At 42.2% G+C, this 15,126-nt stretch overlaps 2 protein-coding genes across 2 annotated transcripts; both read right to left on the bottom strand.

Annotated features, from left to right (window-relative positions):
• Positions 1-864: 864 nt before the first annotated feature.
• adm2b (adrenomedullin 2b) lies at positions 865-6,432 on the bottom strand. Its single transcript, XM_070906996.1, has 2 exons — positions 6,335-6,432; positions 865-1,273 (listed from the first exon to the last, which is right to left on the bottom strand). The coding sequence occupies exons 1-2, from the start codon at positions 6,430-6,432 to the stop codon at positions 865-867; spliced, it is 507 nt and encodes a 168-aa protein (XP_070763097.1).
• Positions 6,433-10,967: 4,535 nt separating this feature from the next.
• LOC139286075 (MOB kinase activator 2) lies at positions 10,968-14,738 on the bottom strand. Its single transcript, XM_070906741.1, has 5 exons — positions 14,392-14,738; positions 12,669-12,808; positions 12,427-12,523; positions 11,885-12,009; positions 10,968-11,798 (listed from the first exon to the last, which is right to left on the bottom strand). Exons 1-5 carry the CDS (start codon positions 14,472-14,474, stop codon positions 11,560-11,562), a joined length of 684 nt encoding a protein of 227 aa, XP_070762842.1. The 5' UTR covers positions 14,475-14,738; the 3' UTR covers positions 10,968-11,559.
• Between the last annotated feature and the right edge of the window lie 388 nt (positions 14,739-15,126).

Genomic DNA, 15,126 nt, shown 5'->3' with positions numbered 1-15,126 from the left:
CTGTCATGTGATCCCTGCCTTGCAAGTTTCCCTGTGATGGATATTAGTTATTATTTTTGGGTGATAATTCTACTATTTCCCTTTGTTCGCCATTTGGCTAACCTGGGGGTGTCCTTTAAAATGTGTCTGACTGGTTGTGTTTTTTGCACCATCTGACTTTTTAGAAATGTCACCACATTCCCAAGATCTCAGCAATTTGTCTGAGTACAATATTATTATTATACAATATTATTGAGAATTGTAGTCAAAACTACAAAAATAAGACCCAAGTTGTAATAAACCATAATCATCCTTTTACTGCCAAGCAGCTGAGATCAGATGATACACCAAGGACCAACCCTGTCTTCTAGAAATTACCTGTACATACTTATATACGTATAACTGAAAATAAAAATATAACTGACAACATATTTCATTTGTCTTCTGCCAAAGTAGCCGGTTTTGCAAGCAGATATCTGTTTAGGCACTGGCAGCACTTGGTTAAGGTTATGGAAAGATCATAGACTGGTTTAAAACAAACAGTCTGCAGTGACTTGAGACACAACATGTTTATTGACATGTAATAACGAAACCAGAATCTTTTCCTAACCTTATCATGAACAAGAGTCTGCATGCGAACCCAAACTCTGGTGTCAAAGTCTGCAAGACCTGCCATCCACCCTGAGCACCTCCCTTTGACCCCTTTGGAAACAATTGGGAAATCAATTAAGTGTTATATAAACGTAATTTCTAGGAGACAGGGTTGCATGGACTGATACCAAAGGCTTAGTTTCGGCCCTAATCGTGTCACTGATACCACAGAGGACCTGGGTAACTTGCCAACGTTTGTCGATGAAGGCGTCCCGGTTGATTCGACGTGCGGTCTTAACCGTAGCTGTGAGGACTGCGAGGGTTAATAGGGGAGGAGTCTTCCCTCCCGCTCTGTCCAATCAGCTGATAGAGACGGTGACTGAGGTTCTGAACCTGACAGGTGCCAAGGACACACCCCACCCTCATCAGATGTCCATGGCCCCTGCCACCGCTACTGTTGGCATGACGACGACCCCGTGACCCACGTTGCAAGGCCGGCGCTTCCCGTAGCACACTGTCACTTTGGTCAAGCAGCGGGTCATACAACCTCGGCGGGGGCTCTTTGTGCAGCAGGGCCCTCCAGATGATATGTCTGTTTCCCTGGGTGATGTGGTTGTCAGCGGCAACAGAGAGATCGGACGCTGTAGGCATGATGGCGGTGCAAGAAGACTTAAGGTATTTAGAGGTTCTGGGTAAACTCAACCTGAGATACAGAGAAACAGAGAAGGAGAGAAGAAATGTTTAGATGCAATGCAAAAGCAGTACACACACATATGATACTGGGCAGTCATGCGCATGTCGCTTGGGTTTCTGAGTGAAACTGAATCGCTGCGACGAGATGAAATGCCTCACAGGAAGTCAGGCTTGTACTGCAGGACTGTACTCAACCTGTGGTCTCGTCTTTTTTTTTTTTCAGGGAACGAAAGAGAGAAAGAGCAGATTGAAAAAGAAAGTGAGAAGGAAAGATAGAAGGAGAGATAGACAGAGGGTGGTGAACAGGTGGGAGTCTACAGCTGATTTAGCCACTATCTCTGTATATTATAGTGTGTGTGTGTGTGTGTGTGTGCATTTCAATTATGATCTTATTGCCTATGTGTGATCTTTTAGTCTGTGCTTATTTGGGGATTATCATATCTACAGAAAGCTGGTGGTGCCGCCCAATATGGTATATTTTAAACACTTCAAAACAACTGAAACAAGACATGTTTCGTGAATTCAGCAAAGTGAGTTCACTGGGAAACTACAAACATAAGTTTGCCATATCAAAGCTGAAATAGTTTTGTTCTCTCTGCATTGTTTTGTAAACCCTATTTGAAAATTTGCTCACACCTGACATTAGGAGGACAAAATCCACAGCCTTCATTCGGTGCAAAAATGACTACTACTACTGTTTTAGTTCACTCTCATCGCTCTCATAGTGTTGTTTTTGTCGTAAAACTCACTTACTCATCTTCACGTGGACCTGCAAAACACAGTTAAAGAGTGAAGAGCTGTTTCTTTTACTTGTCTCTTAGTCAATAATTGAACTTTTAGACCAACAGTCTAAAATGCCCGCTAGCGATCCCTAAAGGCTGTTCTGCTTCCTTCACCTTTCTGGACCAAAGTGGTTTAGACCGACAACGACCGACACTGCCATCTGCACCCTGAGCAACACAGCTTAAAAATAATATTTCCAGTTAATCAACAACAGTATCTGAGCTGACAAATCTTACAACGGGGGAGGGAGAAACAGAGGAAGAGAACAAGACAGTGACAGCCACAGAGCACAATGTCGATGGTGGTAAGAGGCTCCTACACCACCACTCCTCCTGAGTGTGTTTAAGTACTTTTCTTTCTCACCTCCCTGCCGTTGAGCTTTACTGTTTTTTCCTCACGTCGTCACAATACCTTTTTTGTTTTTCATTCATCCCCACTCTCTCTCTCACTCAGACGTTCAAGAGTTCAGCCGCTAGAGAGAGAGCGAGCTGGTCTGTTTGGCCATGTGACCGGCCAGAAATTTTGCAATACTTAGTATAGATCATGTAAAGTAGCAGTGGACAAAGAGCACTTGGAGCTCTACAGCTTTCACCCAGTGTAGATTGTTAAACAAGCTCAAAACTAGTTTAGCAAAAACCACGGACAACTCATTTTGAATTGGTAAACTGATCCATCGCATGAATACTTACTGAAGGCAGTACTGAAAATGTTATATAATAAATATGATCATGTATCAGTAATCAGTATTATCATGAAGTAAGTATTAAATTGCTATCTATCTATCTATCTATCTATCTATCTATCTATCTATCTATCTATCTATCTATCTACGTGAAGGCTCTTTGCTAATCAACGCTAGTATAATAATTTGCTGTGTTTTACTGATGCTGATTTTGCCAGTACTCGGCTACCTTACCAAACACATGATGTACAATTGTCCTGCCAAAGACAAAATCACTTTGTACGTACGCACACACACCTCCCCATTCACAAGTGTTGGCTATTCATGAGGTGAACAACAAAGAATAAAGGGAGAGGGACGGACGGATAATGTTTGTGTTTGTTTGGTGTGAAAAATGGGCCAGAATACCATATGATCTTTATCCTGTAACTAATCCTGACTGGTATTCTGATCACTCCTCTGGCCAGACACCTTGGGCTCTCACTGCCAACACACACACACACACACACACACACACACGCACGCACACACACACACACACACACACACACACTCATTCGCTCACCCGCTCCTTGACCAAATGTGTGTTATACCAGTGACTGGAAGCTTGTGAGATTGCCCAACTCTATTAGCTTTGAATTGTTTTTAATGGATGCTGAATTCGGGCAGTTCTAGACAAAAGTCACACGCACATGCACACACACACACACACACACACACACACAGGCACAATGTTGGTTGGTGGCACATTAGTGGGCACACACGTGCAAACGACATGTGACTGCCTGGCAACAAACAAGATTAACCAACACAAAAACATGCACACATATATGCAGACACGACGATGCTCAGGTGCATTTTTCCACTGTCTCTATCTCTCTCCTACACAAGAAAACACACTCACTCTCACACGCACATACATGGTTAAAAGGCCGCCTGTGGTGAGGTTTAAAACACAGTTGTCTCTGGAGGCAAAGGCACTTGGGGCCGAGGTGCCTGCCAGTACAAGGAAATGTAGGCCACTGAACTGCTTGCCAGTATAACAAACAATACAGGTAGAAATATCTGCACCAACATACAGCAATGACCTAATAAAAGTGTATGTGTGTCTCAAAGGCATGGCCTGTGCTAAATGCTAATGTCAGCTTGCTAACATGCTCACAATGACAATTCTGACATGCTGATGTTTAGCAAGTGTAATGTTTACCATGTTCACCGTCCTAGTTCTCTAACATTCGCTAATTAGCACTAAACACAAAGTACAGCTGAGGCTGATGTCATTAGTTTTGCAGGTATTTGTTCACAAAACAAAGTATTGGACAAATACGAATTTTGACCAGATGAAAAGTCAGGGGATCACCGAAGTTATTTCAGTTTATCCTTTAGAGATCTTTAATGTCTGTAGCAGATTTCACATCATGCAATAGCTGTTGGAACAGGATTCATGGTCTGGGAACCATTAGCATACTGTGCCAATCCATCCAATAATTGATATTATTGGATGGATTATTATTTCCATCTGAACCAAAGTGGTGTAACGCTGACAGGCCAGCTGACAGGCCAACGCTGCCATTGGTAGATCCACGCTGCTAGCACGGCTAAAAGGTCTGTTTTGAGGTTTGAGGTTGGACGTTTGTCACGAAACTGCATGACAGCAGTATGAGTTGAAGTGAACACTCACACCTTTGTGTCTGTACTTTTCTGTCTACACTTTTTATTGGGACCTCTCTCTCTGTCACACTTTCTCTTTCTTGAGTGTGTGTGTGTGTGTGTGTGTGTGTGTGTGTGTGTGTATCTGTGTGTGTGTGTGTGTGTGTGGTAGTCCAGTTTGTGAACCTGTGGAGAGTCTGAGAGCAAAAGGAGCTTCTCCAACATTCCTCCCAAGTTAGAGCGCAGCATGGGGTTCTTCAGAGGAACTGAACACACGCACACACACACGCACACACGCACTTTCCTGTTGTAACTCCTCAAAACTGCTTTGCGCAAAGCAAACGTTTTGTCCCTATCAGATCCCCACTGTTTCACTAACCCTTACTGTTAATAGGTCTATTCATTATTTTCTCGTCCTCTTTTTCTCTGTCTTTTCTGAATTACAACAGGATCCTTTAATTTTTCTTTCTCTCCTCTTTTATTTCTTTTGAGGCATTTTGTCGAGTGCCAGCGGCAGTATTATGTTACATCCATCAGTGCTGAATCACACTGAGATCCTCTCTCCTCTTTCTCGTTAGCCAGGGATTTTTTGTTGACACCTACTGCGCCACAACCTACTAAAACCTTTATGCAGCTCTGCAAGTTCTCAAACTTGAGAAAAATGAATACGTTAATAGCTTGTTATTGTATTGTATATTAAAGAAACTCTTGATGCTTCTTTACTTTCCACTATGCAGATATCCAACTGATATGAAATATAGAGAAATCCCCGTTACATAAGATTCAAAGTGATGATGCATGAGTCTGCATGTGACTTTTAATTTGCTGCTGTGCCGGCAGCACTCGGTCACAAGATGTTCTTAGGTCCACAACTATCACAACCTACAAACTGCTGTCTGTGGACTGTGTTGTTGTAGTCTACCTTTCTCAGACTGTGGCTTGTGTGCTGCTTGATGCCTCGGCATGTACATATATCGTTGTCCAAAATCCCACTAAATCACCCTCACCTCTGTCTCACCTCCTGCCAGGCAGACGAATTACCTCCTTCTGCTACTGGACCTTTTTCTCACATTAATTACTGTCAGGAGGCAAGACACAGACGTTTAATGTTCTCCTCCTGCTGCCCCTCACCACTGTTAGGGCTGCAACTAATGAGTTTAGTTTTATAGTTTTTTTTGATTAATCGATTGTTAATTTGGGCTAAAAATAGTTCCCATAGGCCAAGGTGACACCGTCAAACATCTGTAATTTACAATCATATAAAATAGAGAAAAGCAGCGAATCATCACATTGGAGAAGCTGGAAAAATAAACTGTTTTGTGTTTTTGCCTCATAAGTGACTTGAGCAATTACTTGATTATCAAAACTGTTTGTAATTTATTTTGTGTCAATCGACTAATTGATTAATCAACTTATTGTTGCAGTATTAAACGCATATCATCACAAAAATAGAGTTTTTTAAGGAGTTCAGATTGTAAAACTAGACAAGTATGTGATTTTGGGCTAAATGGTTTATAAATCAATTTTACTTGGTTTTCTATAATTTAAACCTTTAACAATGCTTCCCAGTTTATTTGCTTACAAAAAAAAAGAAGAATATTGGAGCAAAAATATAATCTAGGGCCTGTTGTATGGATATGAATGTGGTGCCACAGAGGGACAATAAAGTAATACTAATAGTAGTTATTCACTATTTGGTGAAATAGATTCAGTCCCTATAGTTAAAATATCAATATACTGACATTTTGTTGGGAGTATTTTTCCTTCCTATAATTTGACCCATTGTATGGTAAAATATTGTGTACATTCATGTAGAAATGACTCCCTGAATCACACTTCAACAAAAATCATAAGCAAAGTTTTGTTCCAAAAGTCCGTATTCTCATTTTCCACCTTAAACCTAGAACAGCATTCAGGCTTCGGTGTGTAAATGTTGAGTGAGGCAGTGGTAGCTACCTGTGGCTGTGAGTGAGGCTCTGCAGCGTCAAAGACTGGATCTCCAGAGGCAGGAGGCCGAGCAGCAGGCACAGCCACGCCGGCAGCAGCGCACACATGGCGGCGCAGTGGAGACGCACTGCCCGGGGGGGTGGCGGATCTCAGAAGACCAAAATATATATATATATGTATAAACGCGTAGAAATCCAGTGACAGCTCTTTCGGAGTTGTCGAATAAGTTATTTCTAAGAAGTAACTTGTCCCGTATAGATGAGTGACACTGACAGCAGTATCAGTCTCGTCTGCTGCATCCTTGCTGCACACTGACCTTCTCGCTGTTAATAAGAAAAGTCCGCGGATAAAAGATGTGAAAACTCAGACGCTTATTGGGGCTCACATCGGGAGCAACTGCAGTCCTGAGCTCTCTCATTTATAAAGCCTGATTGAGGGAGGAGGAAGAGGAGGAGGAGGAGGAGGAGGAGGAGGAGGAAGAAGGCTTATTGTCTGTCCTACTCAACAACCTTACCTCTAATGAACCTCACTTCCTAATTAAACTCAACAACTCCAGTCCTCTCATATACTCTTGGTCATAGAGGTAAAGTACATTTGCCGTATTTGTTGTTTGGGGTGTTTTTTTTAAAATGTGAGGTCATGGTGACTTTAGAAGTTTCCTTGTAGAGTTTATTATTAGATTCAGTTACTATGACCTTCAGTCTGTGGCCAGAGTGAGTTTGACCCACTTAGAAATGACCTGCTGAACACATCATTAACACAGTGAGGTCATATTAGAACCAGTAGCATAACTTTATTTATGTACCATGTAGAGACAAGCTGAGAAAACCAGTTGGACGTGCTGATGTGGGGCTTTCACACAGTCTGTAGACCAAAAAAACGTTTATTTGAAAGAAATACAAAAATAATTATTAATATTATCAGTGATTTACATGTAAATATGTGTATTTTGTATTTTTGTTGTATTCATGTGTTTAAATAGTAAAATATATATATATTTTTTACAATCTAGAACTGTTCTATAATAGTTTTTTGAATGATTATGACTGTACATTTTATAGGTTCCTGCATCATTTCTCTTGTATTTGGGGTTTCTGGCAGCTTTACTTATTTACGTTAAATTGACAAAATGAAATGTCAGACTTATAGCTGAGTTTGTGCTTAAAAAAGGATACCATGCATGTGGGGTAAGGAAAGTTTAAAAAGTGCTGAACAAAGACACAAATAAATGCAGAGAAAGTTGGCAAAAATGAACCAAAATCCACCTGGACTCCAATAATAAAGCCACTATATGAGTAGAGCTATGGATGTTTAAAATGGAGGCCTGCAGGTGTTAGTGAGACCTTGAAGTATGATTTTGGAAGATTGATTGGAAACTGATAAATACAGTTTATCCATCAATGATTAGCTCACAGTAAAACTTTTGCTGATAAGAGATGAAAGAAGGGCCTTACCATCAGGCTCCTGCTTCTAACATTAAAGTCTATTGTCCAACAGAGAAATCACATGTTGTGTCTGAACTGTATATACAGTAAAAGCTTTGTCAGTCTAGATTTATGCCCACTTGCCCTTTTTAAAAGCTGTGCCTCTGGTGCAGCGCTGGTTCTTCTGACATTTGTTAACGTTAACTGCAAAAAACTGACATTTCCCTTTACGACCCAGCACAAGATTCAATCTCAATGAACACACAAAATAAGGGATCGCCACGGGGCACTCTGGTGACGCATGTAGATCCATGCACTAAAGATAATCTTGTACAGTATTTAACCAGCTTGCTCCACTTACTCAGGTAGGTTAAGTTCTCTTTTGCAAGAGAGACCTGAATGCAGCAGCAGAATATGATTTGATGTGGTGGTCCAGTGGTGTGTATCTGCTCTCTATACAGCTGGTTTTTGAGATGTGGATTACGGAGATGTCACTTTTTAGGGATGTCTCTCGTGTTTGCGTTTTTCTTATACTTTAAAGTACTGGAATAGTTCTGCCTCTTCAGGCCTCTAAATTTTCTAAATCATCTCAGAAAGTAAAAATCAGTCTTTGCTTGAAATGCTCACAGCCCAAAGAAATATATAACCTATGTCAAGCTGTTGGGAGTTGACTTTGCTTCGTCACATGGACCACTGGATCCTATGGCATACTTTTTGATTTCAGACATTAAAGTGTGTGTGCACAGAGAAATGAATATAGTTGTGTAAACGGGTTCAGGTCAGCCAGCCCGACTACTATCGTCATGGTGTTCCTTGATTTGAAGATACAGAGAGGTAGTCTGATTCCACGTTGGTCGCAGTGATCCTGTTCTCCTCATTTTCCTTGTATAACGACGACTATTCTCTTATTGTGAAGGAGGACACAGATGAGAAGCTCAGAGTCTGAACCTGATTAAAAGAATGCTCTGTAAGTGGAGGTGGCTTCAGGCTTTAATTAAAGGGCTGTGTGTGTGTGTGTGTGTGCTTGTCTGTGACTCAGCAGTTTGCAGTATTAGGCCTACCTTCTAAGCTCAGTTTCCGACACAGTGAGCCTCACCTCAGTCCAACATGTGCATTAACACATCTCCTATCTAGCCAAAAGACATCCGTGTGTGTGTGTGTGTGTGTGTGTGTGCGCGTGTGCGTGTGCGTGTGCGTGTGCGTGTCCACACTATCCAGACTCATCCCCTCTCCCTCTGATCTCCTATCAGGCAAAGATGCTTTGGCTCTCACTGGAGAGGCTGAGTTTCAGTCTTAGTCTTGACTTTGACGAGCCTGCCAGACACCTCGGGCTGAAATCAGAGAGGAAGTCAGACGTCTGGCCACATTCACAATCTGTGAGTATAATCTGAGCAACTTCCAGCTTTACTTGTCAACACACATATTTCACCTTTCCGTTGAGGGCATGATTGGGGGTTGATTGAGGTTGAGGTTTTTTTTTGGATGTGGAACTGATGTTGCACAAGTTAAAGGGGCTGTCACTGTGTTAAAAGCAGGGGAGCTCGTCACTGTCAGGTTCAGTGAGTGCAGCAGAAAGGTTGAGAGGCGGCGCTGAGGTGCAGAGATTGAAAGAGATATGCTTTGATTGGAACATACTTCGCAGGGAAGTTGCATTTTTTCTGTGGTGTTAGTTCCCAAAAGTTGTTTAACTAAAATTGAAACTGACATCATATTAGATAGCATGTTGTTAGCAATATCATTTTCATAATGTTTACTCACCAGTTTCTTCAGGCATCTTTCCATTACAATGTGGTGGTATTTTGATGCCTCTGTGTGGTGAAATGTGGGACTACGTGCTCACAATGAAAGAAAAACTAAGACGCAATACGGTAATCATTGATTGAGGGGACTAAAACTTGTCCTGGCATACTGTGATATTTAAACAAAAACATATCTCAAGATGATGAACTGTTGATGCTGCAGTGTTCTGCACAGTTCTCATTTGCACTCACTCAACTATCAACAACTATCTATCAAAAAGCAGACAAAAGCAGTTTATATCTCTTTTAGGCTACATCAGTGAAACAGCCTTGCTCTCAAATGACCCCCTTTGGAGATGCACACAGTGTTTCCATGAAGACACCTTGCGCTCTGTTTTTTTTTTTTAGCCTATATTTGTTTACATATTGGTAAATTGGCACCATTAAAAGTACAGGGAATTAGCTATTTGCAGTTCTTGTTTGCAATGTACCGATGGATGCACAGACAACTTTCAAAACATAGCAGATTTATGTTCACAATGGGCATCGAATATAATGGTAACCCCAGAAAGTGTAACACTGAATCTAAAAATACGAGTATTATGTGCATGTGTTTAGATTTCACTGAGTTATGCCTCCAAAAAGGAATACGACTTTTGCAGCAGCTTCTCAAGGGCACTCTGATGTGGTTTTCTAAAATGGGAACTTGAACAGTTTCTCTAATTCCTACACCATCCTGCAACCCAGCAGAGTTTACCGTTATGATGGATGCAGACATAAAACCAGGCATTGAGCCTTTAACTCTGTGAAGATGTACGGTGCAGGCTGTAAGTATTTTGAACAGTGGAGCATTTTCTGTTCTTTTGGCTTCACTCCAAGACACTAACTTTGAAAGATGACAAAGGTTTACAGTAAGTGCTGACTTTCCAGCTTTGAGGGTCCTGGAGGATGTTCATATCTGTAATAGGTGAATAGTGTGAGACTCGTAGCCCTTTGATACATAGTCCTGTAATTTTTTAGTACAGTTACCACAGTTGAACCCAATCTGGATGTAAACTCCCTCACATGACAGCTAAAACTCAGCACTTTACCCTCAAGTGTCATTGTTTTATTTCAAATCCAATCTGCTGCAGCCAACAAAACAAACATTTACAGACTGCAGTGTTCTGCAGACAGTGAGGGTTAAAATATGATATATGCTGGGTTCCTCGGCGGGCAGCAGGTGGTGCTGCTCTCAAACCAAAGACCTGGAGACATGTTGATATTACAGCACCAACCGTTACTTCAGGATCAGGACAAAAACACATGAGATAGCTGCAGGAGACGGAGTTCTGAGAGTGCCCAAATGTAGAGAAGTGAGGCGGTTGAAATAAATTAAATAAAATGTCACCTTAAAGTTTCTTATTTGAGCGCTTCTAAGTAATGGAGGAAGCATGGAATCGTATCTAGTTTTAAAATCTACCATATACAGAAAAAATGTCCTTCATAAATGTTTATTACAGAGTACAGAATCATACATAAAGACGTTTGCCGTGCAGACGCAGTCATGACAATGTAATCACATTTGCATCAACACACCACCCTTAGGGGTTTTTCTGCAAATGTTCAAAATGTAACGACGGCACATTTTGTTTATATTAACTGTGAACTGTCTGGGTCGGTTGTCTTATAGGAAAAGACACCAGAGGACAATTCAATGTTTTTTTTATTACTGTGAGGAAGACATACATGACCTTGAAGATCTTGACCTTATCAAAATATAATAATGTACCATTATGTTAAAATACACAAACATGCAATATTACAGTTTCACACAGTATCACAATAACTGATGACAGCTACATACAGCAGTAGCTGGTCTGGTCTTATTTACAGACTCATACATTCTTCCACATACTGTTCATAAACAGTATGTTCTTTTCTATCTCTTCTAAAATCCATACTGTGAAGTGCGTTTAAGTGTGGCCCAGAGTATAGTAGAGATACTATATAATGTTATAACCTGATATAACAAGTAAATAAGCGTGTGATGAAAATGTGAGCGTTCAATATGTGTGTTTTCTCTTTAGGTTCAGCCTTGCTGTCCCAGAGCTGTGATGAGGTCCTGCAGCGGCTCAGTGTCCTCCGGCTCCAGCAGGGCGTGCTGCCGACAGAAGAGTGTGAGGTGTGTGAAGAGTGTGTTGAGGTGTGGGTGCAGGCCCAGCACAAGGGTCTCTCTGTAGTGAGACCAGTAAATGTGAGCCAGAGTCCTGAAAAACAGCAAAAACACCTTCTGGACCAGGAAGACGAAGCCTGTCGGAAACACTGAACCTGAAAAGAGGGAAGAGATAATGGCTTTGGGATTGTGGGATGTGATGCAATAACAAATAAATAACATAAATAAAAATGCCTTTTACCTGATTTTGTGGGGAACACATCTTCATCAGTCAGTAGCTCCTGAATGTATGACATGGCATAGTCAAAGTAAAGTGGAGCAGAGCACTTCAGCTTCCTGCCGTGGTCATCGGTCCAAACATAAACCCTGACAACACCAACACACACGGTCATTAAGACACAGAATGCTGTGTGTTCAGCATTAAAGGGGAAATAACAGAAACCATGTTTAATATTTTGGAAAGTATGAATATTATGATATCACTTTAGGGTCACTTGATTGAGCGCTGACTGTCAGACGCAGCTGAAAGATCCGTTTGAAGCTAGGACGTGTTTCCATGCTCAAAAATGAACTTTCACTATCATGACTCAAGTGAAGTGATATTTCAAAAAGATCCACTTCTGTTTTATAATTGTTTATCAGACCAGGTTTTGGGTGGATATCTCAGAACATCTGCAAATAAAACTGTGTTTGAAGTGAAAGTGTTTGCATGACAAGATACCAGTAGGACAAGGTGAGAAATTCTGCCTTAAATTACGTGCAGTTTAATGCTCAGTAACTTACGTGTTGCCTGGTCCACAAGCAGTTGGGCAGGTGCTGGGAGTGCAGAACTCAGACAGTGCACTAGAGAACAGGTTTATATGCTTGAAAAACGCCACAGCTGAAAGAAACCAGTAAGAAGAAAATTACACATATAGTATATATTCCTATGTCTGTTTTTTTGCAGTGTGAGGGGGAGGATTGGGAGCAGGAGAAAAGTGGTATGAACAGTCAGAAATCTGTTGTGTTTAATGGGGTCTACTCACTGTTGCTGGCAAGCCACTCGGCCTTGTCGACGCCAGGCGGCAGCGTTGTGAGGGCAAACATGTCTGTGTGTGTGACCCGCTGGCACACATACTGCTCCTGCAGATATGGACGCTCCTCCAGAATATTGTTATTAATTCCCCTTGAGAAGACAGCGCAGAGTTAATGAAGCAGAGGCAGAAGGAGAAAGACAGAGAGACAGAAAATATCGCTGTGTAAAACAGTCGATAGGTCAGTGGATAATTTACTGCTGCTGCAGCCAGCAGATAACACGTTTTACGCTCTCTGATGCTCCCTCATCTCCCTTGTCCTCTGTGGTCGGCACACACACATGCAAACACATACAAACACTACTACTGCAGACCTGAATGTCCAATAAACCAGCAGTTAATGTAATGAAGCCAGTCAATTCGGAGCCAAAGTAATTACTGTTAATGAAGCTTGCTGCTGCAGTAACTGAACTGCTGAGCGCTGAGGCCTGCTGGCCTTAAGAAACCTCTCTTTCCTACATCAGTTCATGTACCTACAGGTATTATAATCAGTAACACTGAACTTGTGATAACTATAGCGTGAGTGCAGGAAATGAATGGTGTTGTTTGCGAATGCCAGCGAGTACTGGAAAGTCAAACTTGGCAGCATGATTTGACTTTATGCAAACAGGGAGGCCACTTTGGCGTAGGTGGTGTGCTGTGATGATGATGACTGCTCTACATTGTCTCTTTGACAGCTGGATTTTTTTTTTAAGATGCCGCTTTGGATTAAAGGGAACATTTCAAAGTGTAGTGGAATCAGCTGCCACGCTCAGTTTTTAGATGTCTACACACACACACACACACAGCAGCTGAGAGTTTGCTCTGTGTGACCTTGCCTACTGCGATAAGGGAAACACAGTGCTCTCTATGGAGGTTTCACTTCCCCTGGTTTGACTTGTTTAATGGTCTAAACAGCAGGTCTTTGTCCAAAGTAAAGGTCAGGAGAGGTAGGGAGGGAGGAATAGTGACAGAGAAGAATGTAAACATTAGCTGTACAAAGGTACAGTAGTGCAAATCCTGACCATGACAAACTTCTCTAATGTCCACAGGAACTTCTTTTGTTAACATCCTGTTCTGTTCCAGCTCCATGGTATTAATTCAATCACCGCCTCTTGGCTACCAGTTGTCAGCACACAAACACAATGAACCTGGGGCTACTTGTAATGTTGTGTTTGTGTGTAAACACACTCCTCTGTGACCCTGCTCTCCTGCTCTTGGCCATCTGTTTACCTCCACCTCTGCTGTGAGGGCGAAATAAACAGTTCTCTTCTGCACAGCCAGCTGGCTCTAAAAGATTCTTCCGAGAGCAAATATTTGCGTAGGAACTGCACTAAAACTCATGTTCACATACAGACGTTTCCTCAGCTTGGTTCAAACTACTTCAAAACATGTGTTCCCGCTGTTTGAGGAATCCACCTTCACTGATGCCATCGGACAAATATGTGACACACGCGCGCACACTCACACACACACACTCACACACACACACACACACACACACACACACACACACACACACACACACACACACACACTCCTCAGTAAACCATGTGCTGCCAGCTTTCTAGTCATGTTTCAGAAAGATGGAACAACAAATGCAAAACACTGCAACTTAGCTCCAGACAGGAAACTGAAACATGAGTATGAGTTTGAGGCTGATGACGAGAGTGAAGAAAGGCGAAAGGCAACTTACAGTTTTTCACTGCTGATGTCAGACAGCTGAAGAGTCTTGCCGTCTGCCTCCGTAGCTGAGGGGTAACTCTGACAACCCCCCATGGCGTGAAGCTAAGAGCAGAGCTGTTGGTCGTGCCAGCCCCACTTTTCCATCCCAAACATACTAACCCACACACTTGTACACACGGGTGGCAGCATATGGTGGCCACTGCTCCAACCCAAACATCTCTCAGCTCACAAATGAGTCCATACAGATGACAAACACATGTGGCCCCTTCCTGAGAAAGTTTTCCAAAACACACACACACAAAAAAAGTTTTTGTGAGGATTGTCTCCTGTGCAGAGAAAAGTGAAGCTCCCCAGCTGTCCAGCCTCTCCTTTCGCTCCAGTATTCCAGTGTCAGTGTGTATATGTCTCCTTTGTCTGGAGTCCCACGCCCCTCAGGCTCCTCCTCTCTCTGCTCCAAGCAGACAGGCAGGTTTCTCCACAACCCATTAAAGTACAAAACACAACTCCGCCTTCTTCCCTCTTTCCACCCACTGCATACACACTCTCTTCTCCACATGTATGCCCCCTCCCTACAGAGAGAGCAGGCAGGTGCAGATGACAAAGTAAAGGTGCTTTTTGCTCTGTGGAAGTGGAAAAGAGATGGGAAAAGAGGGGGGAAGGCAGGGGAGAAGAGTAGAAAGAGGGCCTGGAGCCAGCGGGCAGGTGTGTTAAGTATCTGTGCTCCACTCATAAAACTATTGAGGAA

This window comes from Enoplosus armatus, chromosome 6 (genome assembly GCF_043641665.1).
Source record: "Enoplosus armatus isolate fEnoArm2 chromosome 6, fEnoArm2.hap1, whole genome shotgun sequence".
In the NCBI taxonomy this organism is placed as follows: domain Eukaryota; kingdom Metazoa; phylum Chordata; class Actinopteri; order Centrarchiformes; family Enoplosidae; genus Enoplosus; species Enoplosus armatus.
This window is presented reverse-complemented; position numbering and strand designations above follow the sequence as displayed.

Coding starts and splice junctions, on each gene's coding strand:
- adm2b (XM_070906996.1), bottom strand. CDS start 6,432: ATGTGTGCGCTGCTGCCGGCGTGGCTGTGCCTGCTGCTCGGCCTCCTG. Junction 1,274..6,334: donor AGCCTCACTCACAGCCACAG/GTAGCTACCACT, acceptor TCTGTATCTCAG/GTTGAGTTTACCCAGAACCT.
- LOC139286075 (XM_070906741.1), bottom strand. CDS start 14,474: ATGGGGGGTTGTCAGAGTTACCCCTCAGCTACGGAGGCAGACGGCAAG. Junction 12,524..12,668: donor CGAGTGGCTTGCCAGCAACA/GTGAGTAGACCC, acceptor GGTTTCTTTCAG/CTGTGGCGTTTTTCAAGCAT. Junction 11,799..11,884: donor TGTGTTCCCCACAAAATCAG/GTAAAAGGCATT, acceptor CCCTCTTTTCAG/GTTCAGTGTTTCCGACAGGC.